This window comes from Lissotriton vulgaris, chromosome 1_1, assembly GCF_964263255.1.
Source record: "Lissotriton vulgaris chromosome 1_1, aLisVul1.2, whole genome shotgun sequence".
Taxonomy (NCBI): Eukaryota; Metazoa; Chordata; class Amphibia; order Caudata; family Salamandridae; genus Lissotriton; species Lissotriton vulgaris.
Window position 1 is genome coordinate 605,150,519 of NC_141685.1, and position 27,773 is coordinate 605,178,291.

Below are 27,773 nucleotides of genomic sequence, written 5' to 3' on the forward strand. Positions count from 1 at the left end.
TCCCGGCTATACATAAACATCTGCACAATAAAGGTCTGGTAGGTGATCATATAACGTTGAGACTTTCGTGAACCCATGCCTCCATATTTTGCCAGTTTGGTCTCCAATTTACTAACAGTTAGACATTTCTCTAGCATGCCCTAGGATTTGCTGCTTTACGAGTTTTTTTTTAACACATTTTATTATTGAAGTTCTTGTATCAAGTTCAACTGGTAAAGAAAATGCATATATTGACATCCAAAGAATACAACATCAATTTACATAGTACAGTTTCCAAAATTACTCAAAAAATGATTTCCAAATGTTATCAAATTTCCTTATCCCCCCAATTCTCTTTGCATAGCTAAATTCGCTTGTTCTAACATTTCTCATTTTCTGAAGCCAGAGATTAAACAAAGGAGCTTGGGATGATTTCCAATTCTGTAGGGCCAAGGACCTCGCAACTGCCATCACAATAAATACTTATTTAACCGACTGTCCAAGCAAGTCTAGATCACTATCATATCCATAAAGTATTGATTTAACGTTATAATCAATCTGAACCCCACAAAACTTTTGTAAATATTCGAATATCTCATTCCAAAAAGGGACAATTTTAATACAGTGAGCTGTGATGTGGGGCCAATTAGCGGGACTGAATTGCTTACATCTATAGCAGACAGCACTAGCATTCGTAAACATTTTTGAGATGACAGCAGGAGTTCGGTAAAGAAGCCATTTAGTAAAAAAAATCATTCTCCTCCAATTAGATCCACGAAGAACACTAAAATTCAATTTGTTTATACACTTCCAGGTATTCATATTAAGAGCATGATTAATACTCATTTTCTTACAGAAGCGTTTCATTATTTTCAAGTTAAAAAAGTCCCGGCTTTAATTTTATTATTAGATGCAGAGAAGGCTTTTGATTTAGTAGTTTGGTCAACTTTATTTGCTATTTTAAAACACTTTGGTATCCCTTCACAAATTATTAGTTTAATCCAAAATTTATACACGGCTGCCAGAGCAAATATAGTTATAAATTCTGTTATGGTTGGCACAGTTTCGGTTCAACGGGGCACCAGACAGGGTTGCCCCTTAGCCCCTATTCTTTTTACGTTTTTTATTGAACCGCTAGCTATGGCTATCCGTGAATCTGTAAATATCCCTCCACCTATTACATCTACGGCAAAAATTAAACTCTATGCCGATGATATCATGTTAATAACTAAGACGGATATCCAATCTCAAATAGCTGTTTTGCAGCTTTTTGAAGAATTCGAGGCTTTAGGAGGATACCGAATTAACAAAAAAAAAAACTGAAATTTTAGTATGTGGCGGAGGAGAGGTGGTTTGTCATGCAGACTTTGCTGGTTGTATCAATTTAAGACCAAAACGATATTTAGGGGTTATGTTTTCCACCTTGGTATCTGAGTTATTTACGTTGAATTTTGACCCACTCGTACGAAAAGTTCAATTTTTATTCACTAGATGGGGTTCACTACCACTTACTATTATGGGACTGGTGGCACTGATAAAGATGTCTGTACTACCACTATTTAATTTTTTATTTTTAGCTATTCCATGCTTTCTACCCAGTAGTCTTTTTTCCAAAGTAGAATCCTTATTTTCGAATTTCATATGGGCTAAAAAACGCCCTAGGATAGCAATAAAGATACTTTACGTAGATTCTGAACAGGGAGGCCTATCTCTTCCCAATCTCAGAGATTATTATAGTGCATATTTTGCTCAGTATTTAGAACGATTTAAATCAGAAAGGCAGAATCCACATTTTTTAATTATTTTTTCTTTGACAAAATTAGTCAAGAGGCTCAAACCCCAGTTCCTTTGCACATCCCTAAATCGCCAAAACTTACTCGATATAAAATAATGTATTGGTTCTTTAAACGTCGTGACGCTCTTCTAAAAAAATATTCTCTTCCACAGTTCAATTCTAGAACTCCTCTAAGGAATGCTCTCATTTTTATGAGAATTAAAATCGGATCTGATATTGTTTCTCAATGGGAGCGGGCTGGGTTTCGTACTTTATATGACTTTATAAGAGAAGGGACTTGGCTGTCACCAAGAGAAATGCAACAATTAATCCCAGGGAAGTTTATGTTAGTTAACTTATACGTTTCGATTTTTAAAGCTCTGGGACAAGTGGAAGTAAGAATGATTGATTCTCCTTGTCAGCTGTGGGATGATCTATTTCTGATTTCTCAGTATAAGAAACCAGGAGCATGGAAACGTTATTTAGCTCAATACACTGATTTAGATCTTAGTACAAGAGCCATTAAAACATGGCAAGAACAAGAAAATCTGCTTTATGAGTTTGACAGGAACCTTTTTAAAATTCTGGAAACTAAATCTAGAAACAAATTGATAATTCTGAGAAACACTATTTTTCCTCCACTTAAATAAACTACCTCATTGTATAACCAAAGGCCCTTAGGTATGTGAGGGAAGGAAGATCGTATCACTATTCCTAGGAAAAAGTAAAATACTCTAAAGAGATGACTGTCTCTCAAAACACATTAATGTGATGAATCAATGCACACTTTAAGTAGAAGAATCCACAATGGCTGAAATGTAAAAGCGCATCCTATTAATATAATAAAATCATCAGTTGTAAGGCATTTCAGACCGAAGAGACATGTATTAATACAAATTCATCTAGCAACAATCCAAGTTAAATTATTAAGTTCATCAAAACAACAACAACATTTTTATTGTGATAGCCCGATTCCAACGAGCAGTGCTGTTAAAAATGCCAGGTTTCCAACCACAGAGATGAGAATCACAATGACTTCATGGTGTATCTGTGGAGGAAAGACAGGTGAGATAGTCATGATACAAGTACTATTCAATCTACTCTGTCATTGTGCATATTGAATTTACAGATAAGATAGAATTCACCCTATCCATTATTAAAGTCAACATGGACATGGCCAAAAAACAACCCAGGGAATAATGACCTATTTTCACTTAAATGCATTGTTTTCACATGCACTTATGAGCGAATTCTAGATACCCATAGAACATATGTACGAAGCACTTGTTATAAAATAATGATTACAATTTGCCACCAGTATTTTTGGGGGCAGTGTGCTATTTCGGTAAACGACCTCTCTACTGATAGTTTGATTCGCAAAATACCAATTCCTAATGGGTCGTAATTTGACCAACCTCAGGAACATTAATCAAAGAGGTCGCAAGTCTCTGCCATCACAAGGGATTGTGGCCTGCCGAGGTCAGCAGAGCTCTACATCTGTGTTTGCTTTTAAATAAGCCATGTTTTATACACAGACCATTTTCCTTTAAGGAAAATAGAATGAATAAAAAAAAATATGAATAAAACATTTTAAGACTAGGCAGAAGTAGTCCTTGTGACTACTGCTCACTCTTATTTTTTTTTTTCAAATTTCTCAATTCTCATTCTCTCATTCTCCCTTGAGGACACCTCTCCATTTGCCAACACCATACCACTACCTTTCAGTAGTCAGTAAAGTAGTTTTTTTGACCAAATTTAATACACACCAACACGATTCAGTATTTGGAAGGGATTGTCCTAAGCACCCCCTCCTAAATGCTGAATCGGTATTTGGTCGCAAACCCAGAATGCATTTCGGCAATATGTTACCTAATCACAATTTTAGTTTCATAGATAATAAAAAAAGACGTTCTATAGTATCAAATGTTCCGATCTTAATCAGGCCGCTTGCAAATGCAAAAAGGCTTCATACATTTGGCCCTACATGTCTACTTCTTTCATTGGCAAATATTCCTTTTCTCTCAGAAATGCATTTCTTGTTTGCTTATACCCATACGCAGCTCTTCCTTAGCCTCTAGGCCTCACTAATAGACGGCACAACTTTATCTATAATTATTCATCTATACAATCCCATCTAAACAACAATCAGGTTTCCTTGTTTGTGCTGATGGTCTGAATGAAGTGAAAATGTTGCAAAAATGCGCTAGAAACCTAGGGCCTTATATACAAGCCCCTTGCACCAACGGTATGTCACTTTTTTCCATACTAAAATTGATGCACTTTCGGCGCAAGGAGCTTGTATATAAACCCCTAAATATTTTTCTTCACACTACCTTTCATCATCTGTGGAAATGTGTGCCATTGTTTAACGCTCCTTTACAACTGGAACTCAAAGACTCAAGAATGTCTTCGAATTTTAGAACTGTGCCACATCATTTCTGGCACCACCCTCAAAAAGAGCCACAAAATTGACATAAAATTCAGAAATATTCAAAGAAATTTGAACATGTTTTTAAAAAACCATTTACTTTTTCGGGGAAATGAACTAAAGTAAACCTAAGCCTACAGCTCGTTTTGGCACTCTTCTTCTCATCCACAGATCACAATTCTAGCACAGGATTCATAGGTCACCTTGCTTGATTCAAACATTCATTTGCATTATTTGCTGCGGTGTGGTCCCTGAAATATAAACTATGCAGGCCACTTTTAAGGCAACTCAGGAGTACATCACTGTCTACAGGCTCGAAAGAAGGTCCCGCTGCACAACCCTCATTTCTTGCAGAACCGCCAACAATGCTGAAAAACGTCCGCTTTACAACAGAAAATGTGTAAAATATGCAGCTCCTAACTGAGAACCATTAAATGTCTTTAGCTAAAAAAATTAGACAAATTTTACCAGTGGTCTTAGACTCGCCTGCACAAGGATACATCCCAAAAGTGGCTTCAATATCTCCTGAATGTCCACCACAGCACCCCTTTCAAGCATCCCGCTCTTTAAGCAGATTATGTTTAAAGTGTCAGAAGATGCCCATGTCAACAGCAAGGACTCTAAGGGGCATATTCACAAGGAGCTATCGCCGAATTAAGGCACTATATCGCACCCAAAGTCGTGATAAAATGACCCCACCATTCACAAGCTGGTGCTAACAACCCACAGCACCAGTTTACCCGCGATAGCAGCAGCAAAAAACATTGCCACAGAGGACCCCTGCAACTATCGCTAATGAGATACAGAGTAGGCGTTCCCGTACACAAAGCTGCGACAACACCACACCTCAACATTCACAACGGACATACTAAGCATGGGCGAATTTTGCAAATCTGGCGTTCGCAAATTTGCGTATTTGCGAACTCGCAATCCGCAAAATCCGCAAATTTGCGGATTTTAATTTTTTTTGTGTTCGCAAGGGTTTCTGCCAGTTCGCGAGGGTTTTGTACCAGTTCGCAATTGCGAACTTACTTGTCGGCTCGCAACGGTCGCGACTATGTTGTTTCTACGTCTGGTTCATCATCGCAGGTTCCCAGCATCCTCTGTTTCACCACTGCCACCCTCTGTTTCACCCATGCCACCCTCTGGTACATCAATGCCACACTCTGGTTCATCATCACTGTAGATTATGGGGGGGGAAAGCAAGCACACCTGCCCTGCTTCAACTGACATGAATTAATTTGGGGTTGATTTATTAATGTGTCACTGTTTTAAAATTCCAGTCTGGCACCTGCTTCCTTATCAGTAATTTGCTTTCTTTCGCAGTGCAATTTTTTTTTCCAGGACCTTTGTGGCCTACTTGTAGCTATTCTATGAGCCTGCTGTGAGGGTCAGAGCAGGGTCATAGAATTGTTGCAACTAGCAACTGAACTCTGGAGGGGCCCCAGTCTGGAAGCACTACAGGGAATGGTTACTATTACTAATGATGAGTTTGAACTTTGCACCTGCTGAGTGCTTTCAGTTTTGCAAAACTCGTTTTTGTGCAGAACAGCAACTGTAATGCCCCAAGCAAACTTACTTGTGAAAGTTGATTTCTAATCCAAAAGTGATCCAAAGGAAGTCAAAAGGCCTCAAATCCAAAAAAGTGCAGGCAAATGTCAACCTGAGGAGTTATTCTGATAAAATCATCCTTTTCAGAAGGTCTATGCTGCTTGCTAGTGGATTTCTTGTGCAGAATTGCAAATTTTGTAATTTCGCGAGTGCGAGATTGTTGCTGCCCGCCGCACCTACATGTTCGCAATTGCAAACTCTTGCGATGCGTCGCCAAACTCCAGCGGGATCCCGTAGCAAGATCCAAAATGGCGCAGCGCTCGCAAAATATCGAGAAAAACAACTCTGCAAACACTGAATGACGGTAAGTGAACGCCGCACGCCGCAACATTGTATCACCAAGAAAAAAAAATCTGCTGCGTGCGAATTTGCGGATTTTCGGTAAATTCGCGAGCGTTCGCGGATTGCAAATTTACCGAAAATCCGCAAAATCCGCGAGTGGAACGGATTTTCCTCCCATGCTTAGGACATACAGACAGATCGGCGATAATAACACAAAACAAGCGATAAGGCGGGTTAGCAGCAGGAAATGTACACCTGCTCTGACCTGGTGTAAAGTCGGACGGAAGCCTGTACCACAATAGGGAGCTCAGTCCAGGGCATCATCGGAAGGGCAGCAGATGCCATGCAGCAACTGAACATGCAGCCCGGACACCCAAGAGGGCCACAACACCCACCCCGAACCCCCCCGGACCACCACAGAGGCAGCGCAGAAAAAGACAGCGGCCCCACAGGAAACGCACCTGCCTCATAGGTACAACATCTGACAATGTCACTGTCCACTACAGGCTGAAAGGGACAACCATCCTACGCATCCTGGCCATCATTGCCCAACAGGCCAACGGCACCAACACAGCGGACAACCAACATCCCACCCAACACCAAGCTGCTGGCGGTGCTGCACCTGTTGGCCCCAGGCACACCCCAGCCAACACCCACCAGAGTCGGCGGAGTCTCACAGCCAGCCACATCCAAGTCCCACACACCTGTCCTGGACATTACCATCACTCTTGCAACACAGGCCCCATACGTCCAACACAATGCGCAGAAACCGCTGGAGACCAAGCAAGGACCATACACCATAGCCGGATGCACGCACTTGTTGGGGGCAATCCACTGCACACGTGTCCCACCTGTGCCCCCTGGTGAGACAGCACACAATCAGTGCCACAGGAAGCACACATCACACATCAATGTGCAGGCAACATCAGAACACCACGGGACCTACACAAATGTCACCTCCAAATACACAGCCAGTGTGCATGATCCCTTCTCCCTCCGACAGTCCACCAGCAACCAGCCATCCCATGATGCCACAAAAGGAAATGCCCAGCCCTTTGGCAAGTTCCCAATTAACACCCCACTCACCTCAACGCCACATCAATGCAATCCACAACTCTAGCAATGCACACGTCACAAGTTCACAAAAAACATGCACAACAGCATGCCCACCCAGCAGACACGATAGAACAACTTAATATAGTAACGTGGGCAAGCTGTGAACATGATCAGTCAACGGCATGGCACCTCAGCCACACAATAGACGAATGTGGGGAGAGGAGGCAACCAGGCATGTTTGAAGGATGCAGTAGAACCATGTTTGGGAAAGTACACAATGCCAAGAGTGGCAGCAAAGTGCTGGACAAACCGCAGTATGCAGAACACAGCCATAACCACGGCGACATACACATCTGGTGTATGGAGTGTAGTGGACAGTGGACGCAACAATGTTTCCCCCAGCCAGTGGGGGTCCTCGTGGAAATTCTGCCTGTAACCCCTCCATAAGCGTGAGTAGAGTGGGATGGGCCGGGGTACGCCAGGCCAGCGTAGGGGTGTGAATAAAAAGTACATAGCCCTGGGTGTGGTCCTCTTCCGGAAAGCCCAATGTCTCTGCCAGGGCGGCACCTCCCACCCCACCACTAGGCCGACGCCGACGCCGACCTCGTCAGCCAAGTTGACTGAGATCCTGTGCGCCTGCAGTACCCTGGCCCGCTGGACCACGAACCAGTCAGTCCCGACCCTACACAGCCAGGCCACACTGATCAGCAGCAGACACCGGCATGTGTCAAGGAGGACCCACCACGTGCCAGTGTAAGCTGCAAGCCTGGGGCCCATGACCCGGACAGCCTTTCAGACCCGTGGTGGCACTAACCCTGTTCAACGCCAGCCGGCTGCACGTGCTGCCACGAACCCTGTTCAACGCCAGCCGGCGACACATGCTGCCACAAACCCTGTTCAACGCCAGCTGGCGACACGTTGCTGAGGGACCAGGACTACCCTGAGGACCAGCAGATCTCACATCTAGCACCTAGTCACGATTCATGAATGACAGAGTCCACACCAGTGGTCGCACGGAGAGGACGAAGAGAAAGATGCAGCTCAGTCCAGATGAAAGCCGGGTCACAGTCACAGAGGTGACTGTACATGTGGTGCCACTGCCTCTGCCGGCGACACTCGGTGAATGACCCATGCTGACCGCTGCATCAGGCCTACACTACTCTCGGCCTAGGCTGCGCTAGAGTAGGTTACAGAATTGGACCTGAACATCGAGCATGCAAAGGCAGATTACATATAATTGAACGCAAGGAGAGCCATAAGAGGTTAACGCCTTGCATCTTGGCGGAGAAAAAAGGATCATCGCTACGGAGGTGTTCATTCACTAACGACAACTGCCCTGCTGTCACTCGCGCTGTGCATCGCGAGCCAACGACACGTGGCTGTGGGCCACTGCTGACCGCTGCTTTTGGCCTACACTGCGGTCCAGTAGGTCACAGAGTTCGATTCAGCAATGGTGGAGTTCATTTCAGTGTACCAGCATCATTGTGGACTGCATCCCCACTTAGCCCCGGTGACACTAAGTCTGTTCCCCAACATTCATGGACACTCACTGGTCGAACTTTGGTGGCATCTGAGTCTATGGACTAGGGGGCAATTTTCATCCTCATGTAGCTGATACCGAATTGGTGATGGCAATGAGGCTGTCGCATTCCACTCCTCCATTTGCTGCTTCTGGACAAAATCAAATCTTCGGCGTCTTGCCCTGGAGGACATTTTCCACTGTCTCCCAAAACCCTCTGCAACATACACCTCGGACATTGATGGTGACCCACTCAGGTCGCATGGCCCATCTGAGTGCACCGCAAGTCACCGTTCAGTGGCCTTTGCCAGACGCAGTAAATCCGGGGCCACTAACTCTGTGCTGGTCAAGTCCAGGACCCCTTCTCCGGAGACATTGGATGGGCCCTGAAGTGTAGGCCTTGGGGTCATCAGCGCCATTTCTCTGTGGCCTTGCGCTGTACGCACACTCCAGGCCGAATGCGTCCTACCAGGGCTCACACACCAAAGCGAGTCCAGACAGACCCGGACGACACATCACCGCAAGAGGCACACACCACCACCGCAAGGACCACCTCCAACCGCCATCTGCCAGAGTTGCTCAGGCCTGTCGTGAATGCCATCATCGGCCTAATGCCCTGCTCAGCACTCCAGATGCCAGTGACTCAGTGCACGACAGGCCATTGTCCGTTGCTGATGTGTTTTGTGCTGTGGAGTGGTTGCGCAGGTATGTCACCTCAAAAAGTGTGGGGGCCTGAGACGTTCATGGGGAAGGTGATGCAGGTCTAACACACCCCACTGCATCTGCATCAGGAATGTATCGGAGGGACACAATCCAAGACTTTTTCTTCACATGAGCGCGCTCATCTGTAGTGTCCACAGCCCAGTGCACATGCAACTTCTGTTTGCATGTTGCCTGTCCTCTGGACATTCTCCTGCTCACTCCACGGTGCTCAGCAGTGGACTCTGTATTGCATGTGTTTTCTGTTTCCGTTGCACTGATGTACAATGTTCAAGTGGTTGCCAGCACCAGACAATCTGTGCGGAATGGCTTACACTCACCCTACACTTCCAGCACAGGCATCACTGTACATGTTACCCTGCCAATAAAGGGGCCAGGCGCATGTGCCCATAGCCAGTTCAACATGATATCTGCGTGTGTCCCTGTGGTCTCGTAGTATGCATGTGGGCCCTGGGCCCTGCGACATTAGATTGTGCTGTGTACACCGGATGCAGCAGGTTGGAGCTTGGACATGTAGCTTTGTCATCACCCACTCAATTTGTGAGGGGAGTGGCCAGGGCCGTCGTACGCACAGCCAACATGGGTGTGAGACTGCTATTTGAGCACCCCTGGTTCTGTGCGGTGAATGTGCATCTGCATGTGTCTCTATGGCAGTGTGGGTTTCCTTAGTGGGGAGTGGGTGGGCCCTATAGGGTGATAGACCCCTACGTATGTGTCCTGGTTCGCATTCCATGGGTTCGGCCCCCACCCACACCTGTTAGGCCACCCTCTTTTGGCATGCTGACATGTGGCATTGGGGTGCCATGTGTGGGTGGGTGAAGTGTTGTGAGCCAGTTGTGCTTGCGGGTGCTTCCTGCTTTATGGTCTATTGCAGGCTCGGTGTTCCCCCGTGAGTAGCTTGGCTGGCCGGGTCCTGTTGGGGGGTTGCGTGAGATATCCATGGGCTGTTTTAGGGCATCGGTGTCGACGGTGTGGTGGTCCTCTCTGGCATCAATTATGAGCTGTGTTCTGTGCTCTGTTGAAGGTGTTGTGTGCCCCTCTGCGATGTAAAGGGGAGGTGCGTGTTGACTTTGTCTTTACATCTATGTTGGCGCATTGTGCTGGTTGGCATGCAGGCAGTATGGCAATGTACATTGTAACTTTTTAGTGGTGCTGGATTCTTCTGCGGGACAGTGTACATTTGGACTACATGCCGGTTGTGAGGTTGTACGCGTACATTTCCATTTCACTGTTTCCGTCTCTGTCAGATGTAGTGGGCATGTGGGTAGCCAGTTGTGTCCTCAGTTTTGCAGTGTCAGCTATGCACATTGTTCCACGTTGTCGTCAATGTGGGTGTGCTGTTTGTGCTATGTGTGTGTGCTCAAGTGTGCCAAGGGGATCTGGGACATGATCCTGGGGTTTTGTGGGTGTGCAGTGTGCTATGCCTTGTTCTGCATGTATCCCATTGTGCCCATCTCCCCGTCCCCCCAGTCCTTGTTAGTTTCACTCCCTGGTGATGTTTTGTCAGGTCCTCTCGAGCTGTGTCCGTAATCCAGACTCCTTGCACCGTCTCCACACTGATGACTGTGGACTTGGGTCCTCCAGCTCCTCTGGTGGTGCTGGACTGCCACCTCCTGTTTCCGCCTTCCTGTTGGCAGCAGGTTTGTGCCTAGTTTAGGTAGTCACGTCACGCCCTCGCCTATTGGCCTCCTGGATTGGCCTCCTCTGCACTTTGACTGAAATCCAGGTGGTCTGCTAGTGGGTCAGTTGCTGGTAGTGTTCTGTCACCTTCCTGGCGCTGGTCTTATTTTCCTTCGGTCTGCACCCCGTCTTCCTCTCCCTTTTCTCCTTGGCCTTCCCCAACCCCGTTGTTCCTTGCTGGTGTTCTGTGGGGGTTGTGGGGTTCGAGTTGGCCTCTGTGCTGGGTCAGGGTGCATCCATGCTGCTACGTGCTTTGGCTTGTTTCTGGTGTATTTTTTCTGTAGTTTTTATGGTGCATTGTCCCACCAGAAGCGTGGGATTTGCAGCCCTGTGGCTGTTTTTAGCTTCTTTTTGTACCACGTTTGGCCTCATCGCATGATTTTTTGCGTTCGCGTATCGGATTTTAGTGGCTTGGCATTGATTTTAGTGCAGACATTTGCTGCGTTATCTGGTGTCTATCGCATGCTATTGCTGCGTTGTGAATTCCACGTTGACACTGAGATATTTTCCCGCGATAGGCTGCATTGTTCAAAGTTGCGTTACTCTACTCTTGCGGTAGTTATCACACCTTCTTGTGAATGTACCCCTAGGTGTACTCTAGACCCATGGTTATCTTTAACACATTCCATCTCAACCAATCCCAAAACTCATTTCAGTTTCTAAAGTCTTGGGCTGCATGAGGAAAGCTATTCTGCTTCCTACAGTCAATAAACCAGCAGCATTACCTCCTGGAGGGGTTGGTCTAAGCAACACCAATTCTGCCAAGTTTTACTTCGATTTCAACATCACTTTCTGTGACAAAGGCGTAAAATGTCTCTGAGATAAAATATTGGAATAACACTTTCATAGCGGCTGTCCTCACAACCTATACAAATCAAATTGCAAACCATAGGGTTAATCACTATTTTAAAGAGGCCATAATTTAATTTAGAAAAAGGCCATATAGATTCTGGGTTTTCAATGGGTTTTTTTGCAGCCGGAATCTGTAGCAGTCGTGTGAAAAGCAGAGGTTCAACTTTTAAATCTTTTTTTTAATTTATTTTTTATTTTTTTATTTTTTAAACCATTTATTGAGCGCCTGGTTACACAGAAGACAGTGTGTCCCCGCGCTAATTGCTGCTAAGATTTCAAGAGGCAGATGATAGTAGAGCCATTGGAGGGAAAAGTTACATAATGGGAAACAGGAATGTCTTAAGTTTACCCCGGAATCTAGTTTCCGAAGGTTCCATACAAAGATATAGCGGGAGTTCGTTCCACTGTTTAGGAGCCAAATATCTGAATGAGCGGCCACCCATCCTGGCCCCCTTGACTCGAGGAAGTTTGAACAACATCGTGCCGGAAGATCTTAAATTCCGGGTGGGACGGTGTATACTGAGGAGATTCTGAAGATAGTCCGGGCCTTTACCTTGTGCGATACGATGTGCAAAACAAAGGACTTTAAATTTGATCCGTTCCCTGACTGGGAGCCAATGAAGCTTTGCCAGCGCGGTCTTCCCAGAGGCTCTACGAGGAAGCCCAAGCACAAGGCGTGCAGCAGCGTTCTGGACACACTGAAGTTGGTGGAGGCCTCTCACACTCAAGCCTACTAGCAGGGCATTTCCATAATCAAGGTGGGGGGTCACCAAGGCATGGACAATAGTCTTTCTGGCACCTATGGGGAGGAGATCTAAAACCTTCCAAAGGACCCTTAGTACGCTGAGACACCTACCTGTCACCTTGTTGACGTGTGACTTAGAAGAGAGGTCCGAGTCAAGCATAACGCCAAGATTTCTTACTGAATCCACAGGAGTGGGCGGGCTACCCAGTTCAGTAGGCCACCACCTATGAGACCAGGCAGATACTGCTTTCCCCACCACTAACAGTTCTGTTTTTCGCCATTAAGGCGCAGGCAGTTGTTGTTCATCCATGATGCCACTGATGACAAACAGTTGGAAAAATTAGTGGCATCATCACTGTGGTCGGGCGTAAGCTTGAGTATTAGTTGGGTGTCATCAGCGTAACTAACAATGGCCACCCCGAAAGCCTCCACCAGGTGAGCCAGGGGTTCCATATAGATGTTGAACAAAGTAGGGCTCAAACTTGAGCCCTGAGGAACCCCGTGGCTCACCTTCCTAATGGATGACCTGAAGGGTGGGCAATGAATTTGGAAGCTCCTATTGACCAGAAAGGAACGTATCCACTCCAGTGCTGATCCTTCCACCCCCATCTCAGAGAGTCGGGACAGCAGCGTTGTGTGCAGCACGGTGTCAAACGCTGCACTTAGATCTAATAACACCAACGCTGCTGTCTCACCCTCATCTACTAGCTTTCTAAGGCACTCGGTGGAATAAAGGACGGCCGATTCCGTGGAGTAGCCAGGTCTAAATCCTGATTGTGAGGAATGGAGGAGGACTTCCTCCTCAAGATATGCCATAAGTTGCTTATTCACAACCTTCTCTACAACTTTAGAGCAGAAAGGGAGGAGGGAGATGGGGCGGAGATTTTGGAGTTGAGAGATATGGATGTTTGGTTTCTTTTTAAGAGGGATCACCTGAGCAGTTTTCCACGCTTCAGGTACATAACATTCCTGAAAGGACAATGTCACCATATGGCTAATATGGTCAATTAGCATACTTTCCATAACTTCTTTGCAACGTGCCAGAGGGCATACGTCGCTGGGAGAGCCGGATTGTATGCTATTGATGATAACTAGTAAGTCATGTCTTTCAGGTGTTTTGAAGCATGTAAGATGGGATTTCCTGATGGAACTAGAACTGTCTCTCGTGCCTCTTTGGTGGCCTGAGGGATCAACACTGGGTTAAAAAGTGGCATGGATTTTATCAACTTTTTCTAAAAAGAAATCCGCAACAGAATCACATATCTCATTAGAAAATGTATATTGAGCTTCCAGTCTAGTAGGGACCGTAAGCTCCTTATAAATAGCAAAAAGTTCTTTAGTGGGATTGTCTGCCAGCTCAATCCTGTTTTTGAGATAAGTACTTTTCTCAGATCTTACAAGTTTTTGATATTTTTTTAATTCCAGTTTATAAAGAGCTTTATGTTCTGGAGCATAGTTTTTTCTCCAGCTCCGTTCCATGGTTTTACATTTAGTTTTAGCCAATTTCAGTTTTTCTGAGAACCATGGTTCAGTTTTGGATTGCCTTGCCGGGGGTTTGGTAGTCCAGGGTGCTACTTTATCCAAGGCGTTGGACATCCAACTTTCATAATTGCTCAATACCTCATGTAAGGTATCACCTAAGGGTAGGGGATGTTCTGATAGGGCATTTCCAAACGTTTCTGAGGTAAATTTCTTCCATTCCCTACGTTTCTGAGGAAGAGGTATCCTAGGTCTAGTTTCTAGGGGCACGTTCTTAAGTTCGAACGGGACGATGCTATGGTCCGACCAAGTCGTTTCAATTGGGGGTAGGACTCTAATACCCTCCCAGTTGGCAAACATAGGGTCCAAAAGATGGCCAAGTTGATGTGTGGGGGCTGTGGATAACAAATTAACCCCCAAGGGTTTCAGTGCCGTAAGCACAGCTTGCGCCTCTCTACATTCTATATCATCGAAGTGGATGTTTAAATCACCCAGGATGAGAAACTTTTTATATCTTAGCACTGATTGAGTTGTTAGTTCCAGAAGTTGGTTCCCAAAGTGAGCAGCACTTCCTGGCGGGCAGTATATCAATAGTCCATTAATAATATTCTTAGGTCCAACTCTTATAGTAGAGAAACCACTCTCACTATTAAGTAGTGAGGTCTTAACTAGGGTGCATGCCAAATGTGATTTGTGGATAAGGGCTAACCCACCTCCACGTTGTTTTTCTCTATCCAGCCTAAGTAGACTGTATCCAGGGGGAATAGCTTCGAGAGCATCTGGAGATGAGGCATCATCCATCCATGTCTCTGTGAGAAACATTGCTTCCGGACTTCAGTCTCTTAGCAACTCATAAATCTCAGTTTTGTGCTTAGCCATGGATCTACAGTTTAATAATATCATATTTAATTTAGTTTCTTCTATCGCGTCCCTTTGCAGAGACAGTAGAGTCTGGTTACACGCCTCGCAGTAAGGGGGCAGTGAATCAGCCCGAAAAGTATGGTGGCAACTAGTATTCGGACTCTGGCGTAAGGAAAGCAGATCCTGCTTAGAGTAGTAATGAGAGGTATTACAGTGCGTACCTGTAGGGTCAATAGGCGCGAAAGGACCAGAGAGACCCGCCCCGCGCCCAGGTCGATCGCGGATGGGCGCAGACGGGCAGGACTCTGGCTTGACTCAGGCGCGAATCCGGCGCGCCCGCTGTACGCGTCCGCTGCGCAGAGTCATAGCCGTATGTTTTTATACCGGCGACTCGAGCGCCAGAAGAGGAGATGCCTATTGAAGATGGCCGCCACAGAAATCTCGGCCCGAGCCCCCAGGGATGACGACCTTGCAGTCAGCCGGTCGTTAAGGGTAAAGGCAAGCAAGTAAATCTGCCGCCACTAACCTAATTGTGCAAAAGATGTATTTTAAAATTAAGCTGGTTGCTTCTCCCTGAAATCGGTGACTAAATCAGCAGCGTTAGGGTAATGTCTTCGAGCGCCAAGCGCTAATGCCAGGGGTAGTTGCAAGGGGGGAAAGGACACAAGGGTAAAGAACACAGTGAAGTTTAAGAACAATTAAAATAAGTAACCACCTGGCTCACGCCTCAGGGGTCAAAACAACAATCTGGAATAGGATATACTCAATGACGTCACAGAGTGAAACTATGAAAATCAGACTTCCTCGTAAGGTTGTCTACTGGATGCTGGGGTGCAAAATAAAGGCAGAATTGATACTTTGAAATAACTATGGCAATACAGAGCTTGTAACTTATTCTTAATACTTTATATGAAGCAGTTTATTGTATGTCACCTTCTAAACTGGCTGCTGGAATGAATGTGTCATAACCAGTAGATAGATTTCTGATTTCTTGCAATGAACCCCAGAAGTTCATAAAGTAAATATACCTCCTTTAAGTCCCTCCTTATGAACACACGAAAATGAATTTCCAGAAAGTATTCATAGGAAAAAGAGATGCTGAAAAGCTACTTGTTTCTTTCTGTGGTATTCCATGACTTGATGTCATCTGGAACCAATTTATGTCATTTAGAATTGTCTAGGTCATCTTGAATGTTTTCACTTGATTTTACGACTGTTTCTGTATAGTTGATGCTGAGAGGACTTCTCCTCCTACCTGTGGTTGTTAAGCTGTCCTTCTTATGAATAAATCTACTTGGAACCTACATCCAGTGTGGTCGGAGTTACTACATAATTACTGGCGACGTTTGGGAGAAGTGGATTTGAGAAGACAGCATTCACTCGTTTTTCTTCTAAATTAAGCAAAGTCTACACTTTGCCAACTAAAGGAAAATCTTTCTTTTTCAACTGGGAGAAGCTCTTTCTATGCACTTCTGAACTTTGTCAAAAGAACCTGTTTGATTTCGTTCTTCAAACGTAACTTTGTTTTCCTTTCAATTTACTTTGGATTTTTACTAAACCCTGCGCCTGCACGACATTATCATCTCTCGACCGCACTCATCGAGCGGTTTTCTTTTTCATTGATTGGGGATTTTTCTTTTAATTAATTTGTTGTGTGCTTTTCCCTAGGTTGTTTACTTTCAAAGTAAATACTTGAAGGAACTCACCTCGAGCCTCCCGGAGTTCGTTTACTTCTCTGTCTGCTCATACTGCATTCTGGGATACCCGCGTCATCGCGCACGTCATCGCGCACAACAAGACGCTCACAGCGGCCATCTTGGTGAAGTTTGAAGTCAAAACTTTGCGTTTATTGGGAATTCATCGAGGAAATAAAAACGTTAATCTCTGAACATATACAACTTTGTTATCTTCACTTAAAACGCTTTGCTGCAAACTTCCACGGTGATGTGCACACCTTTTCTCTCCTTTTAAAAAAAAAAAAAAAAAGAAGAGAAAATTCAATTTCAGCAAATCCACAACTACGGTGATTTGCACACCAATACTGTTATTATTTTTTTTTATTTCTATTTTTATTTACTCATTTATACTATTTCAATATTAACCTTTATTTACAGAAAGTCTAATATTGCTGCACCTCCTCATTTTCTTCAAGTTGCAGGTGATCCTTCCATCGAATGGGACCTTTGGTACCCCATGTTTATTGCATATGTAGAGGTCTTAGAAAAGGATGGTTGTTCTGCAAAAAGAAAGCTTGCTCTTTTGAGACATTGTCTTGGGGGCGCTGGGATTAAAGAATTTGATAATTTACCACCTTTGGAGGATGCTGGTGACATGGATGTTTTTGATAAAGCTGCTAAGCAAATGAATATTCGCTTTGGTAGAAGGATAAATACTGTGATGGAAAGGTTCAAATTTTATTCTCGTGAGCAGAAACCTGACGAAACAATCGAAGATTACGATGCCGCACTACGTTCACTTGCTTGTACTTGTTCTTTCGAAACTATATCATACGAACAAGTTCTTAGGGATCAAATTACGATGAAGACTAAAAGCAAAAAGAGCCAAGAAAGACTTTGGTTAGGGACTGAGACTACATTAGCTGCAGTAGTGAATATAGCAAAAGGTATAGAACATTCTGAAATATTTGTGTCTGAAATTAGAAGGAAAAATCAGAAAACACATGTTCCTGATGTAGAAGTAGCTATTGTTAAAAGTCAACCCACTTCGAGTGTTTCCAATAGTAAAACTAATTTCAAAAAGGAATATGTAAGACATGCTAATGATAATAGAAGTTTTGCTAAGAAAGGTAAAATACTTTGCTATAGATGTGGAAGTTCCAACCATGTGGGCAATTACAGAGGTTGTCCTGCTTGGGACAAAATCTGCGTAAAATGCAAGAAAAAAGTGCATTTTGGTAATGTTTGCAGGTCAGGTCAAAAAATCAACTACATATCTCCTGAAGAAGAGGAGGTCCTTAATAGCTTGAACTGTATACTTTCTGTTGATGAGTGTATTCAAAAGAATTTTCCTTCTTGCACAATTTTTATAGATGGTAAACCTGTTGAAATCTTTGTTGATTCTTGTGCGTTATACACCATTATTAGTAAGAACATTTTTGAACAATTGTGGCACCAAAAAGAATTATTGAGTCCAGATATATATCCTGGTGGGTACACGGGACAAAAGATTGGCCTAGAGAGTTTTTTCTGGGCGAAGCTATTTTTTAAGAATTGGGACATCAGGGCAAAAGTTTATGTTGCTACTAAAGGTGTATCTATTCTTGGTTGGCCTCATCAACGTGGTTTAGGAATCAAATTGGATCCTAATGCTAATCCCCCAGTTTATGTTGATGAGCCCCGTTTTGAAAAGTCTACAACTGATTCCATGGTGAACTTAACCCTAGATGTATCTAGCAGTGTTGGTTTCACTAAGGGGGTACTTGAAAGGTTTCCCGAAATTTTTAACGACAAGTTAGGAAAATACGTTGATTTTAAACATAAAATCATTTTAAATGATAATGCTGTCCCTGTTAGGCATAGAGTAAGAAATGTTCCTTTAGCTTATAGGCCTAAATTAAAGGAAATGTTAGATGATTTAGTCAAAAGGAATATAATTGAGCCAATTGAATCGTCCCCTTGGGTTTAGCCCATTGTGATATCACTTTAGAGCTCAGGCGAACTTCGCTTATGTGCGGATCTTCGCAGTCTTAACAAAGAAATATGGATAGATAAACATCCTTTACCAAACATACACAAGTTAATTGCTGCATTATCTGGTGCTACTGTTTTTTCTTCCATTGATTTGGCTAGTGCCTACCACCAAGTGGAGTTACATGAGGACTCCAGGAAATTAACTGCATTTGTCACTCCAGGAGGTATGTTCCAATATTTGCGCATGCCTTTTGGTTTGGCGAGTGCAGCCTCTGTTTTCCAGCATCTTATGAAAGAGTTATTGACGGAATATAGCTTTCCAGGATGACATTTAGATTTTTGGGAAAGATTGCATTGACCATGATGAGAAGTTAGTTTCTGTTTTGGAGAAAGTTAGGTCTAAGGGTCTTACATTAAAATTTACCAAATGTAAGTTTAGACAAGACAAGGTTGAGTACCTAGGACACGAAATTTCAAAGAATGGTATCAAACCCAAGGTTAACCATGTTCAGAGTATTGTCAAAGCATCTGCACCTAATTCAAAAGAACAATTACTTTCATTTTTAGGTTTGACTGAATTTTATGGTAAATTTGTAAAAAATTACTCAGACATTGTGCATCCTTTGAGGATCTTACTAAAACAAAATGCTAAATTTGAGTGGGGCAAAGAACAACAGGAATCCTTTGAAATTTTGAAACGTACAATTGTTGAGGCCCCATTTTTGAAACCATATTTAGTGGGTAAAGAATGCATTGTCTATGTTGATGCGAGCAATGTTGGTTTAGGTGCCGTATTAATTCAAAAAGATAAATCTGGTGAGTTTGTTGTGTCGTACGCTTCTAGAGCTCTACGTGACGCTGAAAAGAATTACTCCACTATTGAGAGAGAGTTACTTGCCTGTACTTGGACATCTCAACACTTTACACAATTTTTGTGGGGAACAAAATTCTCTTTGAGAACTGATCAAAAACCTTTGATCACTATGTTGTCTACGGGTGGTGGAAGAGTTCTTACTGCTCGTTTAGCAAGGTTAGCAGCCAAATTACAAGAATATCTTTGTGAGGTTGTGTATATTCCAGGACGTTTGAATGTTCATGCAGATTTTATGTCACGTTTTCCAGCAAGTATAACTGTGGGCAAAAGCGTTGATTGTGATGTAGCATACTCGTTTGCAGATGTCAATGTAATCTTAAATCAAGAAGGTCCTTTGGTCTTTTCCGAGAAAGATTGGTTAGAAGCTATGAAAAATGATGTTGTTTTGAACCAAGTTAAGCAGTTCTTGATTAAGGGCTGGCCTGAGGAAAGGAAACTTTCCGGTTATTTGGCGTCATTTTACAAAGTCAAGGATGAATTAATGTTGTGTCAGGACATTATTGTCAGATCTGATAAAATTATTCCCCCTATGAAATTAAGGGAAACGATTTGCAAGTTAGCACATGAAGGACACATGGGCATGTCTACTACTAAAAGGAGAATTAGGGAACACTACTGGTGGCCTGGTGTTGCTGCTATGGTGGATAATTGGGTCAGGAATTGTTCCCCTTGCTTATTGAGTGATAAATCAGTGAAGAGTATGTCCGTTGACATGACTCCCATTGAATATGCCAATGGTCCTTGGCGAAGATTAGCTATTGACATTATTGGACCTTTCAGTTATCAATCCGGAAAAGAGTTGTTTGCTTTGGTCCTTATTGACTACTTCTCTAAATGGCCTGAGCTGAAAATTGTTGAGAGAACTTCTTCAGAGCATGTGATTGAATTTCTTGACAAAATATTTGCAAGGGAAGGTTTACCGTGTTCACTTGATTTTACGACTGTTTCTGTATAGTTGATGCTGAGAGGACTTCTCCTCCTACCTGTGGTTGTTAAGCTGTCCTTCTTATGAATAAATCTATTTGGAACCTACATCCAGTGTGGTCGGAGTTACTACACTTTCTTAAAGAAAAAATTGCAATTCTGCATAAAGGCCTGCCTGTTACGTTTTCTACTGCCTCTTGCTGCAGGCATTAGGACATCACAGCTCAAATGTATTATGTTTCCACAATAGAGTAGCTATGCAATTGTCTTATTGTATGTGAGTAGTAATGTTACAACGCAGATGTATTAAGAACATCAGATACAGATTTTCCTCAGTTAGTGAAGACCTCCATCTATCATAAGATAATATTCACAGATACACAACACAGATAAGGAGAGGATAGCTCACCTTTCTTTCTGATCCTGCACCCGTGACTGAACCTGAAATATAAACAAAAATAGAAAGTGAGCCATTCTGGGTGGAACCTTTTTGGAAAACACAGAAACAAGATTGTTTATCATTGGATAAAGTCACCTTGTTTGATGTAAACGTTTTCAAGAATAAAGGCTGTCAGCACCTCCCATCCAACAAATCCTCCCATGACCTTTACTAGCCATAGGTTTGAACTTTTGTCAATCAACTGAAGTCCAAGGAAATTGGTAGCAACTGGAAGACGAAAAAAGACAGGTTAGGCCTTTGTGCTCATATAATAAGGCCCAATCCTACTATGATAAGGATCCCCTGCTGCACATTAGACTAAAGTCAAATATAACACTCCCATGCAGTGTATGAATTTACATCATTTTCCAGGGGAAAATGTGTGAATAATGTTATAACCATAGTTTATTTTTCAGTGTGCCCAATTCTTTAAACAGAGCATTACTTTTGGTCACATTGATTCCAGTCATAGGAACAAGGACAGACACACAGCCAAAAACACCAACGAAGGTTGCTAATGACAGCCCCCAGTCTGAACGCACTTTATCAGGTGCACATCACTGTATAACCACATCAATTTACATAGAACACAAAATGGAAACATAATTGAGACTTTCTCTTGGAGCATTTGGAAACGTAAGCCAGATGTCAACTAAATCGAAGTCCATAGTCCATGCGGATCCCAGTGCTGGGTGCTTAATGCTGGTATTACTGTATCAATTAGAGTGAAAGCCATTTGCTTTAAATAGCAGTAAAAATGCCATTTTGCTGCAGTACGTGGCACTGGTAGGAAGGGCTTTACTAATAAGAATGCATTTCTAGTAAACAAACCCTTTTTAGCATTATCAGGATAGTCAAAAACTGGGGGGGGATCCACGTTCTAACCATGGGCGGCTGGTAGGAATGGCAGTGGTGGTTAGGGGGTGGGGCAATTTAAAATAAAAATTCACACTTACCTGTCGTCCCTGGTCACTAGCCGTAGCCTTTTCTCCCACCTTCTTGTTCTCATGCCTCCCGGTAGCATGCAGGCTCCCCTGAGCCAATAGTGATGCTGCTGTCACCACGACGGCAGCGTCATAATTGGTCTGGGCGCTGTGGTTCAGTGCTCATTCGGGGACTGGGAGGCTGTGCATGTTTCCACTGAGGCTGTATAATACAGCCAGTGGAGAACATGCTAAGTGCGCGAGGCAGTTTGGTCGGCCCAAGCAGGTTGGCCAAACAATCATGCACACTTGGTGCAGCAGCAACCACTCCTCCTCCCTCTCCCTATGACAAGTCCAGCCCTGCCCCAACCTGCCTCGCTCCTTACAAAAGAAAAAATTATAATAATAACGTAAAGTTATTAACATTGCGGTATTATCATTTTCTTTTTCTTTTTACTCCTAGCACAGTGACGCTCCTCTGCCTTAGCGGAGGAGCCGCTTCTGGTTCGAACCTTTACTATGCATTTTACACGCAGCTCTTTGATGTCAGTTCATAGGTCAATGTGCTTTATTCGGATTGTAACTCATGAACTGGAAGTAACAAAAGGGCCTCTGTAAAAAGCATTAACCCACTGAGCTATCCACATAAAATATAGTTCTGTGATTTGCAGGGCTCATCCTCCGTGCAGCAGGCATCGTTAACTGTCTGCACTCATTTTTAATGAGTCAGAAGTGCCACTAGATAAAATTCCAATCCCTCTCCAGTAGGAGCATTAACATTAAGAGTTATATTGGCTTTTTTGTTGTTGCCTGAAAATTGTTGGACACACAAGGACGTCTGCAGTAACTACTTTTAAACCCATAAGTTACCCTTACGTTATTTATAAATACAGAGTCCCTCCCTGACCTCAGCAGCGGGTGCGGCTTTTCTAAAGCCGCCCCCTGCTATCACCAATGGAGTTCTCTGGGTGTTGTGGCCCATGTTTTTAACATATATATTTAACTTTTGGCTTCCACACTTTGCTTAGACAAGCAGTCGCACAGGATTTAACTCACGGCCTTTATCTTTTACTCTTATATTGTGGAAAAACCTAGACGTGAATGTGGACCCAGCTCTTCTGATAAATAATCAGGTTTTATTGCGAAGTGTCAGTTCTTTCTTCCAGTTAAAGAAAATGTATAAGGCTTAGCCATTACTTCCATTTTAAAAAACTTGACTTGCTGTGGCAACTTTAGTAGTGTAGAGAATGAACTAAAGCAATGTCGAATATTTAAATCTGCTTACTTCTTTACTTAATCGTATGCAGATCGTACAGAATCAGGCTGACAGACGTTTCGAAAATGCGGATTTCCCAAATATTCATGCAGGAAACTTAATATTATTAAAGCAAGTAATTTGCTTTTTATTGTTGCATTTAATTCAAAAGCAGAAATAATTCAGTGGTAACAGATAAAAAAGAAAAACTACATATCCCAGTAACCCTGAGTGATGATGAAGAGCAAGTGATGTCCACACAAGTGTTATTTTAGACTCTTCTAAATAGTCAATCAATCAATCATCGCATTTATATAGCGCACTACTCACCCAGAGGGTCTCAAGGCGCTGGGGGAGGGGGGTCCGCTACTGCTCGAACAGCCAGGTCTTGAGTTGCTTCCTGAAGGCGTGGTGGTCCTGGGTCAGGCGGAGGTGGGTGGGGAGGGAGTTCCATGTCTTGGCGGCGAGGTAGGAGAAGGACCGTCCCCCTGTGGTGGCTCTTCGGCTGCGGGGGACGGCGGCGAGGGCGTGGCTGGTTGATCGAAGCTGGTGTTTGGGAGCGTAGAAGTTGAGGCGGCTGTTGAGGTATCCTGGGCCTTGGTTGTGTAGGGCTTTGTGTGCGTGGGTGAGGAGACGGAAGGTGATTCTCTTGTTGACCGGGAGCCAGTGCAGGTCTCTCAGGTGTCCGGAGATGTGGCTGCGACGGGGGATGTCCAGGATGAGTCGTGCTGAGGCGTTCTGGATCCGCTGGAGTCTCTTTTGGAGTTTGGCAGTAGTTCCGGCGTAGAGGGAGTTGCCGTAGTCCAGACGGCTGGTGACGAGGGCCTGGGTGACCGTCTTCTTGGTCTAGGTGGGGATCCACCGGAAGATCTTACGTAGCATGCGCAGGATGTTGAAGCACGACGAGGAGACGGCGTTGACTTGTCTGGTCATGGAGAGGGAGGAGTCCAGGGTGAAGCCTAGGTTGCGTGCGTGGTCTGTTGGTTTGGGTGCGCTGCCTAGGGCGGGGGCCACCAGGAGTCATCCCAAGCGGCGGGTGAGGATCCCAGGATGAGGAATTCCGTCTTGTCCGAGTTCAGTTTCAGGCGGCTGTTCTTCATCCATTCGGCTACCTCTTTCATCCCTTCGTGAAGGTTGGCTCTGGCGGTGGCAGGGTCGTTGGTGAGGAGTCTCTGAAGGCCTTGTCCTTCCCCTGTCTTTTTGCTTCATGCAGGTCCTCGCAGCATGCAGGAAAAACAATGAAAAAGATTCAGACGATAATAAGAAAAACAGCCATCGGTTGTTCCCAATGATCCATATAATAAATTTGAATTTGGAATTGTTGATTAAACAACGGCAATATAAGAAACTGTCCGAAATATCTACAGACTTGGGTAGGTAATATGAGACATCTAATAACAGTGAAGGGATAATACTGGCTTCCATGTCTTTAATTAAATTTGGACTTTCTTGCAGGATTAGCTGGAAAATCTGCATTTTATTTCAAGACCGAAGGCTTATATTATGTTTATTTTAAAGCAAGTTGAACACTGCAAAGGAGCCATGTGCAATTGGTTTTCAGTAGAAAGTTTTAAAAGTAGAATCCAAAGACCAATCAACTGCAATCAGAATATTTTTCAAAGATGCATCATATTCCTTGAGTCATTAAAAACACACAGCTTTGGAAACTGTTGAAAAGCAGGATATTCCATGCAAGTATTCACAGTTTTATTTCTTTTAGAAATAGTAAAATATACTCTCAAAGGAGTAAACTACCAAGTCTAAAAAGTCAATGCTCAGGCATCAGAAATAAAATGAGATGAGACATAACAACATCGTTAAATTGGCAGACAAACCTTTAATAGATAAACTCATACAAAAAGGCCAAGTTCTGAACATATTCAAAACAACAGTAACATTCAATAAAAAAGTGTACTTAGGGGATGGTGAAATACTTAGCATTATTCCTCTGAGAAGTTTGAGAAGAAATGCGTTACTTACCTGTAACTGCAGTTATCCAGTATTGGTGTCTTTCATAGATTCACATGCCTGAATCATTCCCCGTCGTCGAGATGGGAGTCCTCGGTACATAGAAAAGTAATGTCCTATAGACATACATAGAGAAAAGTAGGCCTAAGGGCCCTGCCTTAGTAGCCTATCGGTGTCCTTTTGTAAAAAGGACCAAACTTCTGAAGGTAGCCAATCAGCTACCACCTCCCTCTAGAACCTTCCTGCCAGGAGCCTCAGTCTCTCAGATTTTCGTACGCACCAAGCTAGGTAGACGTAGTATATGTTATAGAGGGAGAGATGAGACCTTCCTGGGGAGGCGGGAGGGTTGCATGTGAATCTATGAAAGACACCAATACTGGATAACTGCAGTTACAGGTAAGTAACGCATTTCTTATCCAGTATTATGGGTGTCTTTCATAGATTCACATGCCTGAATCAGAGTAGCAAGCAATACATTATGCACATTTGTAATGGAACATTTTGAGCAGTCTGAGATAATACATATCATGCGACTAATAACCCTCATCAATAATAAGGAATAAAGTAAATAAATGTGCATACCAGTACAGGACGGTGGGAAGAAGGAGGGCTCATCTTACTGGAATAGATGGGGAAGCACAGCCTGGCCCACAGCTGCATCCTGCATCAGTTCCGTATCCAGGCAGTAGTGCCTGGTAAATGTGTGCGGCGATTTCCAGGTCGCCGCTCTGCAAATGTCCAGTACCGGAATTCCAGCGAATAGTGCCGCCGATGTGGACATAGCTCTTGTGGAATGTGCTCGGACTTTGGAGTGTAATGGACGTCCGGCCTTGTCATGGCAAAAAGCAATTGCAGATGATATCCATCTCGAAATGCTTTGTTTGGAGAGTGGCATGCCTTTCCTGGGTCTGCTGAAAGCGATGAAAAGACGATTTGTTTCTCTAAATTGTTTTGTTTTGTCCAAGTAAAATTTCAGACATCTTTTTAGGTCCAAAGAGTGGTGGGATCTTCCAGCCGCAGTACTGGGATTTGGGAAGAATGAGCGAAGTACAAGCGGTTCATTTAAATGGAAGTCCGAAGGGACTTTAGGAATGAAACGAGGATTAGTTCTTAAGATCACTCTGTCTGCTCTGAACTGCATGAAAGGATCTTGTATGGAAAGAGCTTGTAACTCACTGACCCGTCTCGCTGAGGTCAAAGCTAAAAGAAGTGCTGTTTTCCATGAAATATATTTGAGATCAGCTCTGTGGATGGGCTCAAATGGGTGTTTCATCAATTGGTTGAGGACTATATTAAGGTGCCATGTTGGAGGAATCCTACGTGGCCGTGGAAATGATCTATAGAGTCCCTTAAGGAATTGCTTTATTAATCTGTTGGACCATAGAGAAGGTCCTTTTGAAGTTCTCGTAAAACGGGAGATTGCTGCCAGATGAACTCTGATAGAGGCATGGGCAAGTCCCGACTGTGCCAGATAAAATAAATATGATAGTAAGTGCTCCGGAGTGATCCGTAGGGGATGGAGATCGTTGTCTTTGCACCAAATACAGAAGTGCTTCCATTTCAAGCAGTAAGTTTTGTTTGTGCTAACTGCTCTTGCTTTAGCTTGTACATCCTTGCACTCCTGCGGGATGTCTAGTTTGCAGAACTCTCGGTGCTCAGGAGCCATGCCGATAATCTGAGAGATTTCAGATTCGGGTGGAGTACTTGGCCTTTGGACATCTAGAGCAGAGAGGGATGTTGATCCAAATGGAGAGATGGTTGGATTGAGAGGCGACGGAGGTCCGTAAACCAATGCTGTCTCGGCCAGTATGGTGCAATGAGAATCAAGGTGCAGTGCTCCGTATTCAATTTCCGAATGTCTCTTGTTATCAGGGAAAAACGGCGGAAACGCGTACGCAAACACGTTGGACCATGCGATGGAAAATGCATTTCCTAATGACCTTGGTTGGGGATGCCAGCTTTCGAAGTTTTGGCATTTCACGTTCTCTGCGGTGGCAAAAGGTCTATTTGCGGTGTCCCCCATTCCAAGAAGATGTTGTTCAGGACTTTCTGGTCTACTTCCCATTCATGGGACAGTGACCTCTGTCTGCTCAGAGCATCCGCTATGACGTTGTCTTTGCCTGGGACATACTCCGCTGTTAGTTTGATGCTGTTGTGTACTAGCCAGTTCCAAATTTTCTGCGATTCGCGAGATAGTGTCAGCGAACGTGTTCCTCCCTGCTTGTTCAAGTAGTGCATTGTGGTCGTGTTGTCCGTTCTCACAAGCACTGCTGAGGTCTTGATGCGAGGGAGGAATGCTTGTAGAGAGTGGAGAACTGCCCTGAGTTCTAGGAGGTTGATATGTAGTTTTGTTTCTTGTTCCGTCCACTTGCCACTGATTTGCAATTCTTGCAGGACTGCGCCCCATCCTTCTAGAGAAGCATCTGTGGTGATGACATGCGGAGTCGCAGGCATCAAGAACGTCAGACCTTTTGTCAGGTTCTTGTCTGTTGTCCACCAAAGTAAGGCCGTTGTTATTTGTCAAGTAATGACTATGTGATCCTCGAAAGAATCTGTACGTTGAGTCCACTGTTTGGTCAAGGCCTCCTGGAGGGGGCGCATTCTGAGCCGACAGTGAGGAATGAGTATTATGCATGAAGACATCATCCCAAGTAGGGACTTGAAAGTACGGACTTTGATGGTGTTCCTTGAAGACACTGCGGTTGCTAGAGTGATCAGTTTGTGTTTCCGTTCCCGAGATGGGAATGCTTTGGA

The 27,773-nt window shown here is 44.0% G+C and overlaps 1 protein-coding gene across 1 annotated transcript in view; it reads right to left on the reverse strand.

The window, feature by feature from the left end:
* Positions 1-275: 275 nt before the first annotated feature.
* LOC147747555 (ferric reductase 1-like) overlaps positions 276-27,773 on the reverse strand; it is a 553,652-nt gene continuing 526,154 nt past the window's right edge. Inside the window, exons 14-16 of the mRNA XM_086954125.1 lie at positions 20,970-21,101; positions 20,844-20,875; positions 276-2,801 (exon numbers count right to left, since the gene is read on the reverse strand). Coding sequence (XP_086810251.1) covers positions 2,709-2,801; positions 20,844-20,875; positions 20,970-21,101 — 257 coding nt within the window. The 3' untranslated portion in view covers positions 276-2,708. The remainder of the gene's footprint in view (positions 2,802-20,843; positions 20,876-20,969; positions 21,102-27,773) is intronic.